We start from the raw sequence: 23,570 nt of genomic DNA, 5'->3' as shown, positions 1-23,570 counted from the left end.
TTTATTTTGTGAAGAAATTCAATCATTTGTCTTATAGAGTTTTTTTACTGTCTGGATTTTGCTGTCTGCATCCCAGTGGAATAATACATCCTCTGTATTTCCTGTGAATTAGGATAGAGAATGATTTTTAAATGTAGTCTAGTGACTGTGTAGTGATTTTGCTGCCATCTGGTTGCCATATTGTGGCTGCCATTTTATGTTGCCTGAATTTTATTAAATTATTGTCTCCTAAGTCCATTCACTCACTTCCTGATTTGTGTATTTGTCAGTGAGCTTCTCCATTAGGTAGGTATTTGTTTAACTCTTGCAAATGACTTTATTTCACCTTTCTCTAGTAAAGACTATATATTCGGTTTGAGATAAACTTGTTCAAAGACAATAATAAAAATCACTGGTTCTCCAGGAGGCAGAGGTTGCAGTGAGCCGAGATAGCGCCACTGCACTCCAACGTGGGTGACAGAGTGAGACTCGGTCTCAAAAAAACAAAAGAATAAAATAAAAAAATAAAAATTACTGTTCTCTTTGTATTTCTGGTCAATTTTGATGGTTAGGCTTTAAGAGAAAGCCTTAACATTTCTATTAGTTCCAATACCATTTTTCTGTAGTTTACATGAATTACTTAGTTTTATAGCATTCATTAATTCAGCCATTTATTCCTTAAACATTTCCTATGGAATAAATCTGAAGAGCTACTCAAATGAATTATATATGTATATATATTTCACAATGAGGAAAACATAACCGTTTTACTATATGGTACTTAAGAGATTTGCTGTTTTAATTTGAAGAATGAATTGTTTATACTTTTCCTACACTACCATTCCCTACTTTAAATTAACATTAAAAAATTAATATACTGCTTGTTGAAGTAATCTGAGCATCTTTTTTATTTCTGCTGTTGCCTGACTCTTTTGGCTATGATTTGACTTTATTTTTTCAGTGTATTTACTCGTGCCCTCTCTTGCGCCAGAAATATTACTAGGTAGATGGACATGTTTCATAATTTATAGAGGGACCATTCTTTTGTTTTTTTTGAGACAAAGTCTCGTGTCACCCAGGCTGGAGTGCAGTGGCGTGATCTCAGCTCACTGCAACCTCTGCCTCCTGGGTTCAAACGATTCTCCTGCCTCAGCCTCCTGAGTAGCTGGGACTACAGGCACATGCCACCACGCCTGGCTAATTTTTGTATTTTTAGTAGAGACAGCGTTTCACCATGTTGGCCGTGCTGGTCTCGAACTCCTGACCTCAAGTGATCTGCCCACCCCGGCCACCCAAAGTGCTGGGATTATAGGTGTGAATCAGTGTGCCCGGCCAAGAGGGACCATTCTTATTTCTTTTTTTGTTTGTTTTTGAGAAGGGTCTCACTCTCTCACCCAGCCTGTGGTGCAGTGGTGTGATGATGGCTTAATGCAGCTTCAAACTTCTGGGTTCAAGCAGTCCTCCCATATCGGCCTCCTGAGTAGCTGGGACTACATACAGGTGCATGCCACCATGCCCCGCTAACTTATTTTATTTATTATTTTTAGTAGAAATGGAGTCTCGCTGTGTTTCCCAGGCTGGTCTCAATATCTTGGCCTCAAGCAGTCTTCCCACCTGGACCTCCTAAAGTGTTGGGATTATAGGTGTGAGCCACCGTGCCTGGCCCTGCTCTTACTTCTAATCAATATTTTCATATAGGTATTTCAGGAGCCAGCAGAGGAAGAACGAGATGGCAGAAAAAAGAAATATCCTAGTCCCCAGAAGACTCGTTCAGAATCTAGTGAACGAAGGTTCGTGTTTATCTTTAATTAGGAAGACATTGATAACTCACTTTTTAGTTGCCTTTCAAGGACATTAAAGGGATTTTTAATATATATACTAACTCCTCTCTCTGTAAACTCATTAAAGAAAGATGTTACCTTTCTTCCTTTCATTCTTTTTTTTTTGTCTTTGTCTTACTTTCTGTTCCTTTTATAAACAGTCATTATTATGTGTTTTCCCCAAGAGCCCTGGGGTGGGAGCAGTCCCCTTAGAGAATATTAATGAAATGTTCCATTTGGTTAGGGGTGCTCAGTATTAAAATCATCCAAGTCATTTTTTATGACAAGTAGTACAACTTGTATATTGAATCATTAACCTAACATCAAAAATTGGTCTTTGTTTAGGAACACTTTGTTTTGAGCCTTTTTTCTTTTCTATTTCAAATTTTCTGTTTTCCCCTGCCCACCCCTCCCCATACTTTGGATTCACCTCTTTTTTTCATTTCTCCCCACCCAGTATAATTGCAGGAGGGATGTTTTTTCTCTGTATATATTTGATGAGAGGAATTATGTGGTAGTTCTGCAACTTTCTAAAAAAGCGTAGATATGCATTTGGATGACTCAAGAGTAATATTTATACTATAGATTTGTTTGCAGACTTGGTTTCTATAGTCTGCATATGGCTTTTATATCTGTATATTATAGGACACGTGAGAAAAAAAGAGAAGACGGGAAATGGAGAGACTATGACCGGTACTATGAGCGGAATGAATTGTACCGTGAGAAGTATGACTGGAGAAGAGGCAGGAGTAAGAGTCGGAGTAAGAGCCGAGGCCTGAGTCGTAGTAGAAGTCGAAGTAGGGGGCGCAGCAAAGACCGGGATCCAAATAGGAATGTTGGTGAGTAGATGAGTGTCCCCCTAAAAACTCTGTAGTTGTTTATCTGTCTCTATCACAAGGGTGCAAGAAATTCTCTCAAAGAAAGATGTACCTTTAATATGTCTGAGCAGTGTAAAAACTGGAATTATCTCAAGAAACTCAATATTCATTTTGTTAGAAAACAGGGCTCTATTCTGGGGATGGAGTCAAGGGAGTTTGATTAAAAAGGAGCTATTCAAGTGTATCATTGTACATGTCTAGACTTAACTCATTTTGTACAATGGATACAAATATCCTTTAATCAATAAAACTATCACGTGAGGAAGAGGGTTGCCTGCTTTTCTTTTTTGTTTGTTTGGTTTTCTAAAAGTAATTGATTTGCTGTAAAGGTGCTTGCTGTTTATAAAATTAAATGGATAAAATAAGTGGATTATTGGGATCCCAACCACTCATTTTCTGAGATACAAGTTTGGAAGTCAGTTCTTAGATAACCTTCTTATTAAATATCTGTGGAGAAGCTGACTCTTTTTCAGTTAAGTGTAACTGATGTTGATAATATAAAAGATGATTTTGCACAAGTTCTTGCCCAAGATATGTCACATGTTGATGTCTCTGCTTTTAGGATATATTAATAAAGAGAGCAGTATGAAATATGGATGGCTAGATAAGTTTAATTCAACATTCTCATGTTTTCTCTTCTATGTGAGAAAATAAACATAGTTTAAGACATGAAATATCTGATCTCTTTGTTTTCTGTTTTTAATTTTGTCTCCAAACAGAGCACAGGGAAAGATCGAAGTTTAAGAGTGAAAGGAATGACCTGGAGAGTTCGTATGTGCCTGTGTCTGCACCACCTCCAAACTCTTCTGAGCAGTATTCCTCTGGGGCACAGTCTATTCCCAGCACTGTTACTGTGATCGCACCTGCTCACCACTCTGAAAACACAACCGAGAGTTGGTCTAATTACTATAACAATCATAGCTCTTCCAATTCTTTTGGTCGAAACCTACCACCAAAGAGGCGATGCAGAGATTATGATGGTAAAAATCACCACCTTTTCTCATATTGTGCCCAAAAGTACTAGCAGAGCAAATGTTGCATATACTGCATATCTTTTAGTTATAGTCCAGTTTATTTTATTTTATTTTATTTTATTTCATTTTATTTTATCTTACTTATTTTGAGACAGAGTCTCGCTCTGTCGCCCAGGATGGAGTGCAGTGGCTCAATCTTGGCTCACTGCAACCTCCATCTCCTGGGTTCAAGCGATTCTCTTGCCTCAGCCTCCCAAGTAGCCTCCCAAGTAGGCACCAACTCATAGGGAATGTTGTTTAATCTATACTCCCACTCACTTCTATGGCTTGTATTATTTCAAGCAAGTCACACACAGGCGTGCGCCACCATGCCTGGCTGACTTTTGTGTTTTTAATAGAGACAGGGTTTCACCATTTTGGGCAGGCTGGTCTCGAACTCCTGACCTTAGGTGATCTGCCCGCCTTGGCCTCCCAATGTGCTGGGATTATAGGTGTGAGCCACCGCACCATACCTGTAGTCCAAATTTTTTTTTTTTTTTTTTTTTTGAGACGGAGTCTTGCTCTCTCACCCAGGCTGGAGTGCAGTGGCGCGATCTCGGCTCGCTGCAAGCTCCCCCTTCTGGGTTCACACCATTCTCCTGCCTCAGCCTCTCCGAGTAGCTGGGACTACAGGCGCCCGCCACCACGCCTGGCTAATTTTTTTGTACTTTTAGTAGAGACGGGGTTTCACCGTGGTCTCGATCTCCTGACCTCGTGATCCGCCCGCCTCGGCCTCCCAAAGTGCTGGGATTACAAGCGTGAGCCACCGCACCTGGCCCCAAATTTTGTTAAAAGGGATGAATGGGGAGTGTTTGATTTAATGGTTTGGCTCTCATTAAGAGAATATTTAAATTTTACCCTTTTTTAGATTTTTTTTTTGTTCTCATTGTTATTTCAAACACTGTATGCCATAGTATACCGTAAAATTTCGTAGGCACTAGTAATTGTAATTTTTTAAAAGAATATTTATTTATTTATTTATTTTTGGAGACGGACTTGCTCTGTCCACCAGGCTAGTGTGCAATGGCACAATCTCGGCTCACTGCAGCCTCTGCCTCCCAAGTTCAAGCAATTTTCCTGCCTCAGCCTCCCAGGTAGCTGGGATTACAGGCGTGAGCCACCATGCCCGGCTAATTTTTGTATTAGTAGGGGTGGGGTTTCACCATGTTGGTCAGGCTTGTCTGGAACTCCTGACCTCAGGTGATCCACCTGCCTCAGCCTCCCAAAGTGCTGGGATTACAGGTGTGAGCCACCATGCCCAGCCAGGAATTGGTCATTTTTCTTGAGTAGTGTTTGCTGCTGGGAATTTGTAGAAGTTACTTACAAGTTTGATTTGCTGACTTTCCATTTGAATGAATGAATCAGTATGTGTGTATTTCTTTTAAATTTTTATTATGGAACTATTTATATATTCATAAAAGCTGACAAAATGATATGCTTAACCTCAGTGTATCCGTTACATCATTTAAATAGGCACCAACTCATGGGGAATGTTGTTTTAATGTATGCTCCCACTCACTTCTGTGGCCTGTATTATTTCAAGCAAGTCACAGACATCATAATTTTTTTCTATAAATATAGAATGCATATGTTTTTACACTTTACTTATTTTAAAGTAGGGAATAGAGTCAAATTGTAATTAAAGAATTACCTCATTCTTGCCCTAATCTCTCAGCCATAGAATACTCCTTCCCAAGGCCAACGTAATGTTATCAGTTTGTTGTTTATCTTTCCAAACATAGTCTGTGCATATGTACATAAGTAAATACACCTATTTTCCCCACATTTTTAACATAAATACCAGTATGCTACTCATACTTCTGCATAATGTTTTTTCAGTTAGCAGTATTTCCTGGCATTCATCCTATGTTAAAACATAGAGAGCTTCCTCAGTATTTATTTAGGCTTCTTAGTATTCTTTTTTTTCTCTTTTTTTTGAGATGGAGTCTCGCTCTGTCACCAGGCAGGAGTGCAGTGCCATGATCTCAGCTCACTGCAACCTCCGCCTCCTGGGTTCAAGTGATTCTCCTGCTTCAGCTTCCTGAGTAGCTGGGACTACAAGCGCGTGCCACCACGCCCAGCTAATTTTTGTATCTTTAGTAGAGACGGGGTTTCACCACGTTGGTCAGGATGGTCTCGGTTTCTTGACCTCGTGATCTGCCTGCCTTGGCCTCCCAAAGTGCTGAAATTACAGGCATGAGCCACTGCGCCCGGCCCTGCTCTTAGTATTCTTTATGTACAAACATGTGTTTAACTTATTCCTTATTGATGTATGTTTGGGATGTTTCTATTATTTTTCTACTTTGAACAGTGCTACAAATAATAACCTGGTACATAATGTCCACTTGAATATTTGAAAGTTTCAACTTCCAGATATAGCAATAATGGTTGCTTTAGAATAATGTAATGAGAATAGATTGAGAGTAAATAATCTAGGTCAATGCCCTTATTCTCCCCTAGCCCACGCCTTTGCTAAATTGATACTTGCTTAAAATATCTGAGTTTTTGTTATGAAAACTTAATTGCAAATGGTTTAGTATAATGGTAGTTGGTAACCTGTTCTTGACTCTTTTATTCGCTGTCTCAGCAAGTCATAGTATCATAGTATAAAAAATAGAGAGTACATCTGCCTCTACCTTGGGGATATGTGATGCTTAACAGAGTAACACTGAGACTTTGGATTCCTTGGAGAAAACCACATTGTAAATGAGATTGTGGGTTTTTCAGGGACATGTTTTGTTGTTTTCTGAACTCTAAGTAGATGATAATAAGATTCTTTTTTTATTCTTTATTCCACAGAAAGAGGATTTTGTGTACTTGGTGACCTTTGTCAGTTTGATCATGGAAATGATCCCCTAGTTGTTGATGAAGTTGCTCTGCCAAGTATGATTCCTTTCCCACCCCCTCCTCCTGGGCTTCCTCCTCCACCACCTCCTGGAATGTTAATGCCTCCAATGCCAGGTCCAGGCCCAGGCCCGGGCCCAGGTCCAGGCCCAGGCCCAGGCCCAGGTCCAGGTCCTGGCCATAGTATGAGACTTCCTGTTCCCCAAGGACATGGTCAACCTCCACCATCCGTTGTGCTTCCCATACCAAGTAAGTATATGTTCGTTGAATTTTTCTTTCTCTAGTGTTCTGTTTAGAAGAACCTCATCCCTTTTAGCTAACTTGACGCTCGTTTAAAGTGTTTGAGAAATAGAGTAATAATATAACTTGGAATATATTCCCATAATTAAGATGCTATTCTTTTCTTTTTTTCATCCATTATTGCATGGTGTTATTTGTATTACCACAGTGTAAATTTTGTGTGTAGTGGCCTAACCTATATTGACCTGCAGTCAAATCTAGTTATCATCTTAAGAAAGCCAGTATTTATTTATTTATTTATTTTTATTTAGTTTTTCTTTAGAGACAGGGTCTCATTATGTTGGCCAGGTTGGTCTTGAACTCCTGGCCCCTCCTGCCTTGTCCTCCCAAAGTGCTAGGATTACAGGCATGAGCCACCATGCCTGGCCAAGAAAGCCAGTTTTTAAGATGTCAGAGAAAAAACATGTTAGGAGTTTTATGAAATTTTCCAGTCTTTAAGGAAAATCTCTTCAAGAATATCGAAACAATATTAAAAAAAATTTTTTTATTACGGACATTTTTAGAAGTAGAGTAGTATGTGTGTTGCATGTATCATCATCCAGCGTCAATGATGATCAATATTCAGCTGTTTTGTCTCATATTTTCCCTTCTCTCCCATACACTTTTTTTGGGTTGGTTTGTTTTTTGCTGGAGTAAATTCTAAATGTCATGTCACTTCACCAGTATGTACTTCAGTATGGATCTCCTTTCTGATAAGGACTTTTTGTTTTTGTTATTTAAAAAAAAAAATCTATATGCCATTATCACATCCACCAAAATTAGGAGTAAGAAATGTTTTAAAATGGTCATTTAAAAAGCATTATTAACAGTTGCCAATATAGTAGAAATAGAAGTAAGACTAAATTTTTAAAACGTAATTGAAAAAATTATGGAATGAATTGTTTTCATGTATGCAAAAATATAAAACGTTATCTGCTTGAAGACATTTAACATTAAAAGATGGCAAATTAGGCTGGGCATGGTGGCTCATATCTGTAATCCCAGCACTTTGGGAGGCCGAGGTGGGTGGATCACTTGAACTCTGGAGTTTGAGACCAGCCTGGGCAAGATGGCGAAACCCCATCTCTAGAAAAAATAGAAAAATTAGCCAGGCATGGTGGTGTGTACCTGTAGTTCCAGCTACTTGGGATGCTGAGGTGGGAGGATGACTTGAGCCTGGGTGGAGATTGCACCACTCCACTCTAGCCTGGGTGACAGAGCCAGACCCTGTCTCAAAAATAAATAAATAAATAAAAGATGGCAAATTTTTATTTTTAGAAATATTGCTGTTCAGTTTAAGCATTAGTTTTAATGAATTTCTTTTTAACATTTTATTTTGAAATAATTACAGACTCAATTATAGAATTATAATTACAGAAATTGTAAAAATGGTTTCTCATGATCCTGAGCTTTCCTGCAGTAATAAAGTATTCTGTAGAATATACATTTCATGGCCCGGCATAGTGGTGCACGCCTGTAATTCCAACACTTTGGGAGGCTGAGGCTGGCAGATCACTTGAGCTCATGAGTTTGAGACCAGCCTGGGCAACAAGGCGAAACCCCGCCTTTACAAAAAATACAAAAATTAGCCAGGCATGTCGGGGAGTGCATGTAGTCCCTGCTGCTTGGGAGCTTGGGGTGGGAGGATTGCTTGAACCCAGGAGGTCGAGGGTGCAGTGAGCTGTGATGGCCTCACTGCACTGCAGCCTGGGTGACAGAGCAAGACTTTGTCTCAAAAAGATTAAATAATATGTTTTATTATTAAAGTTGGTAAATGTTTGGAGGGATTTAATGCATATGTTTGGTCTATAGAAACATGTTTTGTTTTGTTTTTTTATCTTAGCATTTGTGATTTTTTTTTCTTTTTGAGACAAGATCTCACTCTGTGCCCTAGGCTGGAGTGCAGTGGGGAGATCTTGGCTCACGACTCACTGCAACCTCCGCCTCCCAGGCTTAAAGGGATCCTCCCACCTCAGTCTCCTGAGTAGCTGGGACTACAGGCGGGTGCCACCATGCCTGGCTAAACTTTTTTGGACTTTCTTGTAGAGACAGGGTTCACCATGTTGCCCAGGCTGGTCTTGAACTCCTGGGCTCAAGCAGTTTGCTTGCCTCAGTTTCCCAAAGTTCTAAGATTACAGGCATGAGCCACCATGCCCAGCCCATATGTGAATATTTAATATAATCACATAAACAGTATAATTGTGAAGCTCAAGCTGAGATTTTATTTCCCAGATAAAGCAACATCGTTTTATATATGGAAATTCTAAAATAAAGAACATTATCTCAACGTGGGAACATATCTATTTAAAAGTTAAATTCAAGAATACCATTTCTCCCGACATTTTGCTGTGAAAAGTTTGAAACCAATAGAAAAGTTGAAGGAATTGTACTTGTATACTTACCATCTAGGTTCTACAATTAGCATTTTACTGTATTTATGTTAGCACATATCTTTCCGTTTCTCCATTTTTACTTTTGATGCTTTTCACAGTATGTTGCAGACATCAGTACACTTAAGCATGCTTATCATTAACTTGAATTCTGTAGAACTTTACCATCACCCCAGAAAGTTTCCTGAAGCCTCTTCTCAGCCATTCTCCACCTTCACCCATAGAGGCAACCAGTCCTGCCTTTTTTCACCTTAGATTAGTTTTGCCTGTTCTAGAACAAGTAATGTTCTTTTAATTGATTATACAACTCCCAGTGCTTAAGCTTGCATATATCAAATTCCTTAATTCTGTTCAGAGCCAAATTAGGTATTTTAAATATGAGTATCCAAGTTAGTACTAGTATGGTATTTTTTTTCTTTTTTTAAAGATGAAGTCGGCCGGGCACGGTGGCTCAAGCCTGTAATCCTAGCACTTTGGGAGGCCGAGGTGGGCGGATCACGAGGTCAGGAGTTCGAGACCATCCTGGCCAACATCGTGAAACCCTGTATCTACTAAAAATACAAAAAAAAAAAATTAGCAGGGCGTGGTGGCAGGCGCCTGTAGTCCCAGCTACTCGGGAGGCTGAGGCAGGAGAATGGCGTGAACCTGGGAGGCAGAGCTTGCAGTGAGCCGAGATGGTGCCACTGCACTCCAGCCTGGGGAACAGAGCCAGACTTTGTCTCAAAAAAAAAAAAAAAAAAAAAAAAGATGAAGTCTTTCTCTGTTGCCCAGGTTGGAGTGCAGTGGTGTGATTTCAGCTCACTGCAGCCTCCACCTCCCATGTTCAAGTGATTCTCCTGCCTCAGCTTCCCAAATAGCTGGGATTACAGGCGTGTGCCACCACACCCAGCTTATTTTTGTACTTATAGTAGAGATGGGGTTTCACCGTGTTGGCCAAGCTGGTCTCGAACTTTTGACCTCAAGTGATCTGCCTCGGCCTCCCAAAGTGCTGGGATTAGAGGCATGAGCCACCATGCCTGGCCTATGATGGTCCTTTTTTTTTTTTTTTTTTTTTTTGAGACAGAGTTTTGCTTTTGTTGCCCAGGCCGGAGTGCAATGGTGCGATCTCGGCTCACTGCAACCTCCGCCTCCCAGGTTCAAGCGATTCTCCTGCCTCAGCCTCCTGAGTAGCTGGGATTACAGGCATGTCCCACCACGCCCTGCTCATTTTTGTATTGTTAGTAGAGACGGGGTTTCTCCATGTTGGTCAGGCTGTTCTCGAACTCCTGGACCTCAGGTGATCTGCCTGCCTTGGCCTCCCAAAGTTCTGGATTACAGGTGTGAGCCACTGCTCCTGGCCTGGTACTTTTATTAGGAAATATTAATGCTGTACTTTTCACTTTTTGTTGTCTGTATGTAGGACCACCTATAACACAATCAAGCTTGATAAACAGCCGTGACCAGCCTGGGACAAGTGCAGTGCCCAATCTTGCATCAGTGGGAACAAGACTACCTCCTCCTTTACCCCAGAACCTCCTTTACACAGTATCAGAACGTAAGTACATGTCATTTGACTTAAAATTGACAGGGTATAGAAAAGCCAAGTTGTCTCATATCAGTATTACCCTTTAAAAAATTGTAAATAGTTTCTGTTCTTATGGATTCTAAAAATTGTATTTGTATTCACAATACAGTTTATCGTGTGTTTATGCTATATAGCCACATTTTAATTTTGTGTGATACAGGAGAGAAAGGCAAGGCTTTCTGTTTTGGAGAATTTTACTCTGCCATGGGAGTAGCAACATTTAGTCTCTCCTTTATTTTTTTGAGACAGAGTCTGTCTCTGTCACCCAAGGCTGGAGTGCAGTGACACAATCTCAGCTCACTACAACCTCCGCTTTCCAGGTTCAAGCGATTCTCTTGCCTCAGCCTCCCAAGTAGCTGGGACAGCAGGCGTGTGCCACCATGCCCAGCTTATTTTTGTATTTTTAGTAGAGACGGGGTTTCACCATATTGGCCAGGCTGGTCTCGAACTCCTGACCTCAGGTGATCTACCTGCCTCAAGCCTCCCAAAGTGCTGGGATTACAGGTGTGAACCACTGTGCCCAGCCTAACGTCAAGTCTCTTCTAAAGGAAATTTATTTTGAAGCTTTTTAAAAAAATTGTTTATCTGATTGATTTTCTGAAACATAAGATGTATCTCCTAAAAAGTATACAAAAGAGCAGGTTAAATATGCCTAATAATTAACTTGCATACTGAAATGAAGATAGAGAACATCATTTAAATTGTAATGTTCTGTATTTAGGCTGTTTGTGACATTCACATTTGATTGTAATAATACGTTTTTCTTGAGCCGGGCGCGGTGGCTCATGCCTGTAATCCTAGCACTTTGGGAGGCCTAGGTGGGCAGATCACCTGAGGTCGGGAGTTCGAGACCATCCTGACCAACATGGAGAAACCCTGTCTCTACTAAAAATGCAAAATTAGCTGGGTGTTGTGGAGCATGTCTGTAGTCCCAGCAACTTGGGAGGCTGAGGCAGGAGAATCGCTTGAACCTGGGAGGCAGAGGTTGCAGTGAGCCGAGATCGCGCCACTGCACTCCCGCCTGGGTGACAGAGCAAAACTCCGTCTCAGAAAACAAAAAACAACAAAAAAAATGATTTTTCTTGAATCCTAATTCTCTTTTGTTTCTTAGGTGTTTTATTGTTTACTAAAGCTTTAAAAAATTACTTCCTTCAAAAACATTTTTTAAAAAGGTAGTTGGTTGTTAAAAATGTCAAATTAGAAGATTTTTTTTTTTTTTTTACAAGGTCAGGTAACTTTATGGGTATGTTCATCTTTTATGTAACTATGTTTATCATAAAGTTTATTTTGCATCCTGAACATTTCTGTATCTCTTTGATGTCTTGGAGAGGCAATTCAGCAAACTTGTTAAGCCCAGTTTCAAATCCTGGTTTTATCATTTACTATCTTTGTGACCTTGAGTAAGTTGCTTAGCCTCTATGTAGCTCAATTTCCTCTTCTTTAAAATGAGAATAATGCCTCATTAAGGTTGTTTTGAGGAATAAACTAATACATCTAAAACATGTAAAAAAGTGCCTAGCCACTAGTAAGCTATAAGGATTCATTATTATATTATTGTAGTTATTATTGTCTCCTGAAATTTCAAACTCTGAAATCGAACCTATTAACTTCTTAAATCTGTACCTTCTACCATCCCTGGTTTTGTCAATGGAATAACACCCACCTAATATCTAGAACTGAAACCTTCACAGGACTGACTCATTGCTTTGCTTTTTTACATCTGGTTAATCAAAAATTCTCTCTTTTTCTTTCAAGTAGCCCTTTCTATTTCTTCTGTGGCCTCTGCCCTCATCCACACTAGATCACTTCACATTTGGATTATTACTGCAGCCTACTTGACACCATTATGTTTTATGTTTAACTTCCCTAAGTCATCCCACATAATGCTGCTAAGCTAATTTTCCTGAGAAATCCAACCATGAAAGTTCCTTTTGAGAACTTTTCAGTGGCTACCATTTCTTTCTGAGCCATCAGTAAACCCCTTTCTAGGGCTTCTAACTCCTTTTTTTTTTTTTCCTTTTTTTTTCTTTTTTTTTTTTTGAGACAAAAGTCTTGCTCTGTCACCCAGGCTGGAGTGCAGTGGTGCAATCTCAACTCCCTGCGACCTTTGCCTCCCGGGTTCAAGCAATTCTTGTGCCTCAGCCTCCCAAGTAGCTGGGATTACAGGCACGTATCACTATACCCAGCTAATCTTTTTGTATTTTTGGTAGAGATGGGGTTCTGTTATGTTGGCTAGCTGTCAAACTCCTGGCCTCAAGTGATCTGGCTGCCTTGGCCTTGCAAAGTGCTGGGATTACAGGTGTGAGCCACCATGCCTGGATTTTTTGTTTTGTTTTGTTTTTTTTGAGACAGAGTCTCAACTCTGTTCCCCAGGGTGAAGTGCAGTGGTGCCATTTTGGTTCACTGCAGCCTCGATCTTCCAGGCTAAGTTATCCTCCCACCCCAGCCTCCCAAATAGCTGGGGCCACAGGCATGTGCCACCACACCCGGCTAAATTTTAAAATTTTTTTGTAGAGATGGAGTCTCACTATGTTGCTCAGGCTGGTCTCAAATTTCTGGGCTCAAGTTTCTCCCACCTGAGCATCCCAAAGGGTTGGGATTACAGGCATGAGCCACTGTTCCTGGCCTTTAACTCTTTCAATAATCTACCTCTTCCTTCTTGGCAATCTTTGTCCACTATTCCTCAACATGCACCTTCTCTGGTCATGCCAATTATACCCTTTCTGTGCCCCTGTCATGGCTCAACTTCCCCCCCCCCATCTTCTTTCCTACCATATACTCTGTCTTCACCTCTTTCTAGGCCCAAATTCTAAGTATACTTGGAAGACATCATTGCTGTTTTCTATCTGTCTGTCTGTCTATCTAGAGTCTCATTTTGTCACCCAGGCTGGAGTGCAGTGGTGAGATCTCAGCTTATTACAACCTCTGCCTCCAGGTTCAAGTGATTCTTGTGTCTCAGCCTCCCAAGTAGCTGGGACTACAGGCGCCCACCACCACACCTGGCTAATTTTTGTATTTTTAGTAGAGATGGGGTTTTGCCATGTTGGCCAGGCTGGTCTCGAACTCCTGACCTCAGGCGATCTGCCCGCCTTGGCCTCTCAGAGTGCTGGGATTAACGGGCATGAACCCCTGTGCCTGGCCTATTGCTCTGTTTTAAACTCTTACAATACCAAAAAACATTTGTTACGTAATGACATATACTTATATATAGGCCTACTGTTTGATTTTTTTAATATATGTAAATCTTACATTCAGCTGAGCTTCTACAGAACAGAAATCACATTTGATAGTTAAGTAATTGTTTTTCCTGTTTCATACTTCGTATCTCACTATATTCTGATTGCTATAGTGTCTTTTCATAGAACATGTTTGTTGCTCATTTTTTAATTATGGGAAATCTCAAATATATATAAAAGTAAAGAGGACAGTATATGGAACTCCGGAGTACCCAGTATAATGAAGTTCTTTGTACTTATCCCTCAGTTTCAACCATTATCAATTTATAGCAAAGCCTCTTTTACCTATTTCCCCCCGAATCAGCTCTTAATATTGTTTGCCTTTTGGACTTGTAAATATGAAAAAGTGGACTATTCCAGAGTGTGTTGCAGATGGCATATTTTTATACTGTTAAATTTGGTATTATGACTCACGATAAAAATTCCATCTTGTTTTTAATTTAAAAAAAATCTGGCAATTACCATTTATTTTTATATTGTTAAATTTAACATTGTGACTCACTCTATAAATATTCCATTTGGTTTTAATTTTTAAAACTCTGGCAGTTACCATTTATTTCAGTGACTTAGCTTAATAAGTAAATTAATTTGGCAAATATTTATTGAATGCCTACTATGTGCCAGGCACCGTGCCAAACACTAGGGAGCCAAGGTGAATAAGATATTAGATCTCATGTTTTTTGAAGTCCATTTTTCTATTTTATTTAAAAGTAAGACTATTTTGTGATATATGAGTAAAGCCCTTTTAGAACTGTATTTCCAAATTATTATTATTTTTTTGAAACAGTCTTACTCTGTTGCCCAGGCTGGAGTGCAGTGGCACAACCTCCACCTCCCTGGTTTAAGCTTGTGCCTCAGCCTCAAGTAGCTGGGACTACAGTTGTGGGCCCCAAGGCCCACCTAATTTTTGTATTTTTAGTACAGATGGGGTTTCGCCATGTTGGCCAGGCAGGTCTCAAACTCTTGGCCTCAAGTTATCTGCCGGCCTTGGCTTCCCAAAGTGCTGGGATTACAAGTGTGAGCCACCGCGCCCGGCCTCTAAACTCATTTTTTAAAGACTGGTAACATTTCTAAGAAAATTCTTGGGACCTGTACAGTTAGCAGCTTGTTATTTTGCCAGGTTAAGGTCTGTATATGAAAATATCTAATACTTTAATTTTAAAAATATGTTTTTAAACTGAAGAAAGGACATAATCTCAGAATAAAAGAAAATCTTTTTAAAAATTTAAAAGTTTTAAAATTTTTAGTAGACACAGGTTCTTGCTTTGTTGCCCAGGCTGGTCTCAAACTGTGGGCTCAAGTGATACTCCCGCCTCAGCTTCCCGAAGTGCTGGGATCACGGGTGTGAGCCATCACACACGGCCTCAAGGACAATCTTTTAATTAAAAAAAAAAAAAAAAATCTTTTGTATGTAGAGGCAGGGTCTTGCTGTCTTACCCAGGCTGGGTGCTCAAGCAGTTCTCCTGCCTTGGCCTCCCAAAGTGGGTAGGATTGTAGGCATGAGCCACCGTGCCTGACTTAATCTTTTAATATTTGATTTTATGAAATAGCACTACATTTCCCCCCCATTTTTGTTGTAGACCAATAAAAGGTGATAATTTCCCATTAGCATTTGTGAATTACTGCTTTAGAGGATTGTCTTATATGCTGCGTCAGTGTTGATAAACAGATTTGATTGGTTGGCAACTGAATATTTTGAAAGTTATAGAATATTCATAGTCTGCTATGCAGAGAAATATGTGGTTTTCTTTCTTGAGTGTCAAATCTGATTCTAAAATTTATAGAGAAATTTTGAAGACTAATAGAGTTCCTGGTAATCTAAACATTAAAAAAGGGGGGATGTGTAGTATAGTTTGTCAGTTGTAAGTTTATTTATTTATTTTTTTAGACGGAGTCTTACTCTGTTGCCCAGGCTGGAGTGCAGTGGTGCGATCTAAGCTCACTGCAACCTCTGCCTCTTGGTTTCAATCGATTCTTCTGCCTGAGCTTCCCCAGTAGCTGGGATTACAGGCACATGCCACCAAGCCCGGCTATTTTTTTTTTTGTATTTTTAGTAAAGACAGGGTTTCACCATGTTGGTCAGGCTGGTCCCAAGCTCCTGACCTCAGGTGATCCTTCCAACTCAGCCTCCCAACGTGCTGGGATTACAGGCGTGAGCCACCACTCCTGGCTTCAGTTTTTATTATCTTTTTATTACCTTTATATTTCTAATAAGTTTTTAATATTTTTCTATTAAGTTGATTTTAAGATAGTTTTTGGGCTAGGTATGGTGGCTCGTGCCTGTAGTCCCAGCACTTTGAGAGGCTAAGGCAGGTGGATCACCTGAGGTCAGGAGTTTGAGACCAGCGTGGTCAACATGGTGAAATCGCATCTTTATTAAAAATACAAAAATTAGCTGGGTGTGGTGGCAGGCGCCTGTAATCCCAGCTACTCAGGAGGCTGAGGCCAGAGAATCACTTGAACCTGAGAGGCAGAGGTTGCAGTGAGCTGAGATTGTGCCATTGCACTCTAGCCTGGGCAACAAGAGTGAAACGCCATCTCAAATAAATAAATAAAATAAAGTAAAATAAAATAGTTTTAAAAATATTTTTGTCTTTGAGACAGATAGTTGAATCCTTCACATCGTTCAAGTTTATTTTTCTGAATACAGGTCAAGCACTCCCAGTCTGAAATGCTCCAAAATTAGAAACTTTTTGAGTGCCAATATGATGCTCAAAGGAATTACTCATTGAAGCATTTTGGATTTTGGATTTTAAGATTTGCGATGTTCAGCCAGTAACTATAATTTAGAGATTCAAAAATCCGAAAAAATCTGAAATCTGAGATCTGAAGCAGTTCTGGTCTCAAGCCTTTTGGATATGGGATACTCAACTCATACTATAATTGGTAATTTCAAAAAGATTAGAAGTTTGGTTCAAATAAAGTAAAAAGCTATATGTATGTTTTCAGTGTGTAATGAGAACTTGAGCTATCTTGAAAGTTTAACAAGTTGGGAAAGTTTAAATTATGGATATTTTATTGTCATTAAAATTAATATTAAAATACACAGCACAGAAAATATAGGTGAAAAATGCATATCAAATGGTGTTTAGTTGTGCAAATTATGTCAATAAGGACCCAAAGTAAACACAGAAAAAAGAAATCTGGGTTTTTCAAGGTAGGAGTTGGAGTCTGCTCAATGTTAGGTACTAGGAATATACAGATAAATAAGAAATGGTCATCTAAGAATCTAAAAATCTAATAGTGGGAAAGAAATATGTTAAAAAAAATCCACAAAATGAAAACCCATCACAGTATATTTTGCTATTACAGCTAAAAAAAAAAAACCCCAGGTAATAAAGGAACTAATTCTGTGAGAAATAAAGCATTCATTTAGGCTGCAGTTGTCACTGGTTTTGGAAAAAGACAAGTTGGATGTTAAAATAAGAAAAAGAATTACCTGATTGTAAAACTGAATAGGATATACATGGTTCCTGGTAAAGTTAACATTGGCTGGATGCAGTGGTTTACCCCTGTAATCCCAGCACATTCAAAGGCTAGGGTTGGGAGGATTGCTTGAGCCCAGGAGTTCAAGGCTGCGGATAGTACCATTATACTCTAGCCTGGACAGCAGAGAGAAGTAAGACCCTGTCTTAAAAAAAATTGATTATAATTTAGAAAAAACTTTGAAATTTTGTTACTTTTCTTGAGTTAAAATGTCATAGACCTTGTGAAAATAACTTAAATAACTAACTTTATTTGGAATTTTGTGTAAAGACAGCAATCAACTGTTAAAATCAACTATTTCCTTTGAAGTACTTAACATTTTACCCATGCCCCCTCCCCCCCCCACTTATTTCTTTTTGAGACAGAGTCTTGTTGTGCCGCCCAGACTGGAGTGTGGTGGCATCATGGCTCACTGCAGCCTCAACCTTTGAGGCTCTGGAAATCCTCCTACCTCAGCCTCCTGAGTAGTTTGAGACCACAGGCATGCACCACCATGCCCAGCTAATTTTTAAAATTATTTATAAAGACGAGGTCTTTCTGTGTTGCCGAGGCTGAACTTGACCTCCTGGGCTTGAGCTGCCCCCGCCACCTTAGTCCCGTAAAGTGCTGGGATTACAGGCATGAGCCACCATGCCCAGCTTACCCCAATTTTAAAAACATTTATTTATTTATTTACCTTTTTTAAAGAAAAAGGGTCTTGCTCTGTCACCCAGGGTGGAGTGTAGTGGCATGATTCTAGCTCGCTGCAGCCTTGAACCACTGGGCTTAAGTGGCCACCCCACCACAGCCTCCTAATAAGTAGACTGTACAGGCACATGCCACCATGCCCAGCTAATGTTGAATTTTTTTGTAGTCTTGCTGTGTTGCCTAGGATGGTCTCAAACTCTTGGCCTGGAGCAATCCTCTCACCTTGGCCTACCAGAGTGCTGGGATTACAGACCTGAGGCATTGTATTTAGACCCCTAATTTTTTTTTTTTTTGCATGGGGGTTTCTTGGTGGGAGACCAGAGAACTTGCTAGACAAAATCTTAAAGAGCTGTACCACTGCAAGGCCGGGCGCGGTGGCTCACGCTTGTAATCCCAGCACTTTGGGAGGCCGAGGCGGGCGGATCACGAGGTCAGGAGATCGAGACCACAGTGAAACCCCGTCTCTACTAAAAATACAAAAAAATTAGCCAGGCGTGGTGGCGGGCGCCTGTAGTCCCAGCTACTCGGAGAGGCTGAGGCAGGAGAATGGCGTGAACCCGGGAGGCGGAGCTTGCAGTGAGCCGAGATCGGGCCACTGCACTCCAGCCTGGGTGATAGAGCAAGACTCCGTCTCAAAAAAAAAAAAAAAAATACAGAGCTGTACCACTGCAGCCTCCAAGTTTGAACTCACCAACTCAGTGTATACTTTGGCTTTTACAAGACCATTATTAAGTGAAGTACACTCTCTTTTCTACCTTGCTTTTGGTCTGTTCTGCTTCTTGAAGAAGCATAGTAAAAATATTTTGTAACTGCTAAGTTCGTTCATTGTACTGGATGTGTGAAAAAGTAAGAGTAGCAGGTAACATCCTGGATTCTAGAGACCGATTCTTAGGTTGAAGATAACTGTCCAGTCTTAATATAAATTCACGTAAATCTTTATCTTTCAGAAAATACCTTCCTACTAACTGTATAAAATTGTTAAAACAGTATAATTCTAAATTTGAGATTTGCTCATTTAATTCTGTGGCATTATGTAGAATAATGGATTTGATGGCTAGAAAAGTAAGTCAGTGTCTATTAGAGTCCTTGTATATTGTCTAGAGCAGGGGTCCCCAAACCCTGGGTCACGGTGGCATTAAATTATCATAGGAGAACCAACGGTATTGTAAATTGCGCATGCGAAGGATCTGAGTTGCGCATTCTTTATGAGAATCTAATGCCTGATAATCTGAAGTGGAACAGTTTCGTCCTAAAGTCACCACCTCCACCCACCCCCGCCATTTGTGGAAAAGTTGTCTTCTGTGGAACCGGTCCCTAGTGTCAAAAAGCTTGGGAACTGCTGGTCTAGAGGCTTTCTCCCCCTTGTATTTTACCTGATTCATGTTGTATTAGTTGTGACATTGTCTGTTTCAACATACAGATATTCATCCAAAGAAATACTTAATTTTCATTTGGGTATTTTAAGCTTTCATTTTTTCTTTAAGTGACTGTTTGATTTCTATTATGCATCAGGCACTGTTTAGCCCCTGGAACTTCTCAAGTGTACCAGGGACCTTGTATTCTAATCGAGAAGACACATAAATATGGCCGGTATTGGGAAGATGTAGCTTTTTGTTTTTTCTGGATTTGAGTTTTTAGCTTAAAACTTGTAAGTTTTTTCCTGTGAATACTCTTAAAGACAAAATCAGGAAAATTATACAGAGTTGTTAAAATTTTAGGTTGAATAAAGACTGTCTTTATTCTGACTAGAGTTAATATTAAGAAGTTGAAAATATTGATATTAGGCATGTTACCTATATGAACAATTTAAGATGGGAACATGAACTTGGAATGTTTGCAGTTTGGAAACTCTGTACTCTGACCAAAACTAAACTGAATGAATATAAATTCTGACAGACTGGTCTTCACCATTACTGTAACCTATTTGATAGTGAACATTTTTTTATTATGTAGCTGGGCGTGTGGGCATGTGACTGTAGTCCCAGCCTCTTGGGAGGCTGAGGCAGGGGAAGATACCTTGAGGCCAAGAGTTTCAGCTACAGTGAGCTATGATCACGCCTATGAATAGCCACTGTACTTTAGTCTGGATAACATAGTAAGACCTCATCTCAAATTTAAAAGAGAAAACATATTATGGTAGAAAATTTCAAATACAACATACATAAAAGTAGACTGTATAATGTAGTGAATCTCCATGTATTTATTTCTGGCTTCAACACTTAATCAATGTGGTTAATCTTGCTTCATCCATAACCTACTCCTGACTTGATTATTTTAGTGCTGTGGTTTTTTTTTTTTTTTTTAGACAAGGTCTTGCTCTGTCACCCAGCATTGAGTACAGTGGCACAATCTTGGCTCACTGCAGTCTTGACCTCCTGGGCTCAAGCAGTCCTCCTGTCTCAGCCTCATGAGTAGCTGGGAGCACAGATGCATGCCACCATACCTGGCTAATTTTTAAATTTTTTGTAGAGATGAGGGCTCCCCATGTTGCCCAGGCTGGTCTCAAACTCCTGGGCTCAAGCAGTCCTCCAGCCTCAGCCTCCCAAAGTGCTGGGATTACAGATGTGAGCCATCACACCTGGCCTTAGTTTTTATTTTTGTTTTCTCTTTTATGGCTCCTCAAAATTCAGCTTAATGACATGATTGTTCTAGAATAAGTCCCAAACATAATAGCATTTCATCTGTAAAAACTTATATATCTTTAAAGATAAGAATTAAACATACATACACACAAAATCACACATACACACAGTACTATTATCACAGCCAAAATTTGTAACAGTTTACTATTGCTTGTGAAATGTCCAGTTAGTTTTCATATTTCCCAATTGTATCATCAGTGTCCTTTTATACCTGGTTTATTTGACGCTATGTCCAAACAGGGTTATACATTATGTTTAGTTAATATCTTTCTGAAGTCTTTATAGAAATATCCCTTACTTCTTTTTTTTTTTTTTCTGCCTTGGCATTTATTTGTTGAAGAAACAGATCATTTGTCCTGAAGAATTTTCTCACATTCTAGACTTGGCAGATTGATCTTCTGGTGTCATCTAACACATTCCTCTATCCCCTGTATTCCCTGTAAATTGGAAGTTAGAGCTAGGTATTTGATAAAATTCAATTTTTTTCTTTTTTTGGCAAGAACATTTTGTAGACGGCGTTATGTACTTCCTACACAGTACATTATAATGCTTATGATGTCTGGTTGTCTCCTTTCTGTATTATAAATATTGATTAGTGTGTAGAGGTGTTTTCATCCTGATCCATTCATTTTAAAACTTGCTTGATGGTTTCAATAGCCATTTTTGATCATTGCCTGGATTTGCTGTTGTATGTGAAACTCTAAACCTATAGTTTCTTCTACATTTATTGCTAGCATTCCATATAGTTGACTGTAACAACCATTTTGTTAACCTGAAATGCAGTTTTTTCAGAAGAGACATGATATATGTGTATTTTCTTTCATTTATCAATTTTAAGAACGAGTTGATTCCCTAGTTTTTTCCAAAGGGAACTCGTGTTTTTTTTTAAGTATCATTATGAACTCATGAATTTTTAACATTTGATATGTTTCACTCCATTATAGTCTTTTTTGATGTTCAGATTGTCTCATCTTTAATCAATAGGAGCCTCTTCATGTTGGCTTCTGATAGTTTTTTTTTTTTTTTTAATTTTTGACATGCCAGTCTTTGATAACTCTCTTGCTTCTGGAAGGAAAAGGTATACCAAGGTGTACCAGGCTCATCTTACAAATTTTCTGCCCTGACCTAGAATTAGCCCTTTGTCTAAAGAACTCTGTTGCTTTTAGAAGTAGTATTTAGAGACTCAGTAGGAATTGTTTAAGAAAGTCAGGCTACATTTGAATTAATTGCCATCTTTTTGAGGTATTTGTTTTTTATTTTGAGGCAGAGTCTTTCTCTGTCACCCAGGCTGGAGTGCAGTGGCACAGTCTCGGCTCATTGCAACCTCTGCCTCCTGGGTTCAAGTGATTCTTGTGCCTCAGCCTCCAGAGTAGCTGGAATTACAGACATGCACCACCACGCCTGGCTAATTTTTGTAATTTTAGTAGAGACGGGGTTTAACCATGTTGCCCAGCCTGGTCACAAATTCCTGAGCTCAAGGGATACACCCACCTTGACCTCCTGAAGTGCTGTAATCACAGGTGTGAGCCATTGTGCTCGGCCTTTCTAAAGTATTTGAATTGTATGTTCTTGTCAGTAGTTTTAAAAATAGACATTGGGCAAAGTAGCCTTTTGGTTTCCAGTTTACTTTGAGACAGCTATTATTAATTAGGTATACTTAATTAGATATAATTAATTAGATATACATAGTACATCGAGTGATGTATCATACATTTAAAGTAGTCATATGGACTAAGATTGTACTTCCCATTTTTCTATATATGTGTGTATTTTTATTTTTTAATTAAATTTTTTTCTTTTAAAGACAGCATCTCACCCTGTCACCTAAGCTGGAGTACAGTGGCACAATAGTGGCTGACTGCAGCTTTGGCCTTCTGGCTCAAGTGATCCTCCCACCCTAGTCTTCCAAATAGCTAGGACTACAGCTGTGCGCCACCATGCATGGCTAATTTTTAAAATATTTAGTAGAGACAGAGTCTTGGTATGTTACTCAGGCTGGTCTCAAAACTCCTGAGCTCAAGTAATCCTCACACCTTGGCCTCCCAAATTGTTGGGATTATGGATGTGAGCCACTGCACCTGGCCCCGTTTTTCTCTTTAACATGCTACTACATTCTGCTGATAGGTCACTCTTCACAAGTAATTCCCTGCCATTGATTGTGTGCTTACAACTATTTGTTCCCCTTGTTGAGAATATGTTAAATTGTACCGGGCACGGTGGCTCACGCCTGTAATTCCGGAAGTTTGGGAGGCCGAGGCGGGTGGATCACCTGAGGTCAGGAGTTTGAGACCAGCCTGGCCAACGTGGTGAAAACCCGTCCCTACTAAAAATGCAAAAAATTAGCTGGGCGTGGCGGCAGGCACCAGAAATCCCAGCTACTCGGGAGGCTGAGGCAGGAGAATTGCTTGAGCCTGGGAGGTGGAGGTCATCTTGAGCCCAGATCACGCTACTGCACTCCAGCCTGGGCAACAGAGTGAGACTCTCAAAAAAATAAAAATAAAAGAAAAAAAGAAAATATATTATATTGTTTTTGCAGTGTAATAATTAGCTGATTCTTTTTAAATGTACTTTTTTTTCCCCATCAACTTTTAAGTTCCAGGGTACATATGTAGGATGTACAGGTTTGTTACATAGGTAAATGTGTGCCATGGTGGTTTGCTGCACAGATCAACCTACCACCTAGGTATTAAGCCCAACATCCATCAGAAATGTAAATTTTAAAAGGGTTAATGCGAAGTGTACATTTATACAG

General features: G+C 39.7%; 1 protein-coding gene and 1 non-coding gene across 5 annotated transcripts in view; one reads left to right on the top strand and one right to left on the bottom strand.

Moving 5' to 3' along the window:
- The window catches only part of RBM27 (RNA binding motif protein 27), an 86,938-nt gene that overhangs the window by 23,907 nt on the left and 39,461 nt on the right, over positions 1-23,570 (top strand). For all 4 annotated transcript variants that reach the window (XM_055285779.2, XM_055285780.2, XM_063642701.1 and 1 more), the window contains exons 4-8: positions 1,678-1,769; positions 2,445-2,638; positions 3,397-3,657; positions 6,490-6,783; positions 10,603-10,737. In XM_055285779.2, the coding sequence (XP_055141754.1) occupies positions 1,678-1,769; positions 2,445-2,638; positions 3,397-3,657; positions 6,490-6,783; positions 10,603-10,737 (976 nt within the window). The remainder of the gene's footprint in view (positions 1-1,677; positions 1,770-2,444; positions 2,639-3,396; positions 3,658-6,489; positions 6,784-10,602; positions 10,738-23,570) is intronic.
- On the bottom strand, positions 18,474-18,536 carry LOC129487062 (U7 small nuclear RNA). The gene has a single exon (XR_008659189.1). It is a non-coding gene; the product is annotated as a U7 small nuclear RNA (small nuclear RNA).

This window comes from Symphalangus syndactylus, chromosome 7, assembly GCF_028878055.3.
Source record: "Symphalangus syndactylus isolate Jambi chromosome 7, NHGRI_mSymSyn1-v2.1_pri, whole genome shotgun sequence".
Classification (NCBI taxonomy): Eukaryota; Metazoa; Chordata; class Mammalia; order Primates; family Hylobatidae; genus Symphalangus; species Symphalangus syndactylus.
The sequence above is the reverse complement of the archived record's forward strand: the minus strand, read 5'-3'. Positions and strand labels throughout refer to the sequence as shown.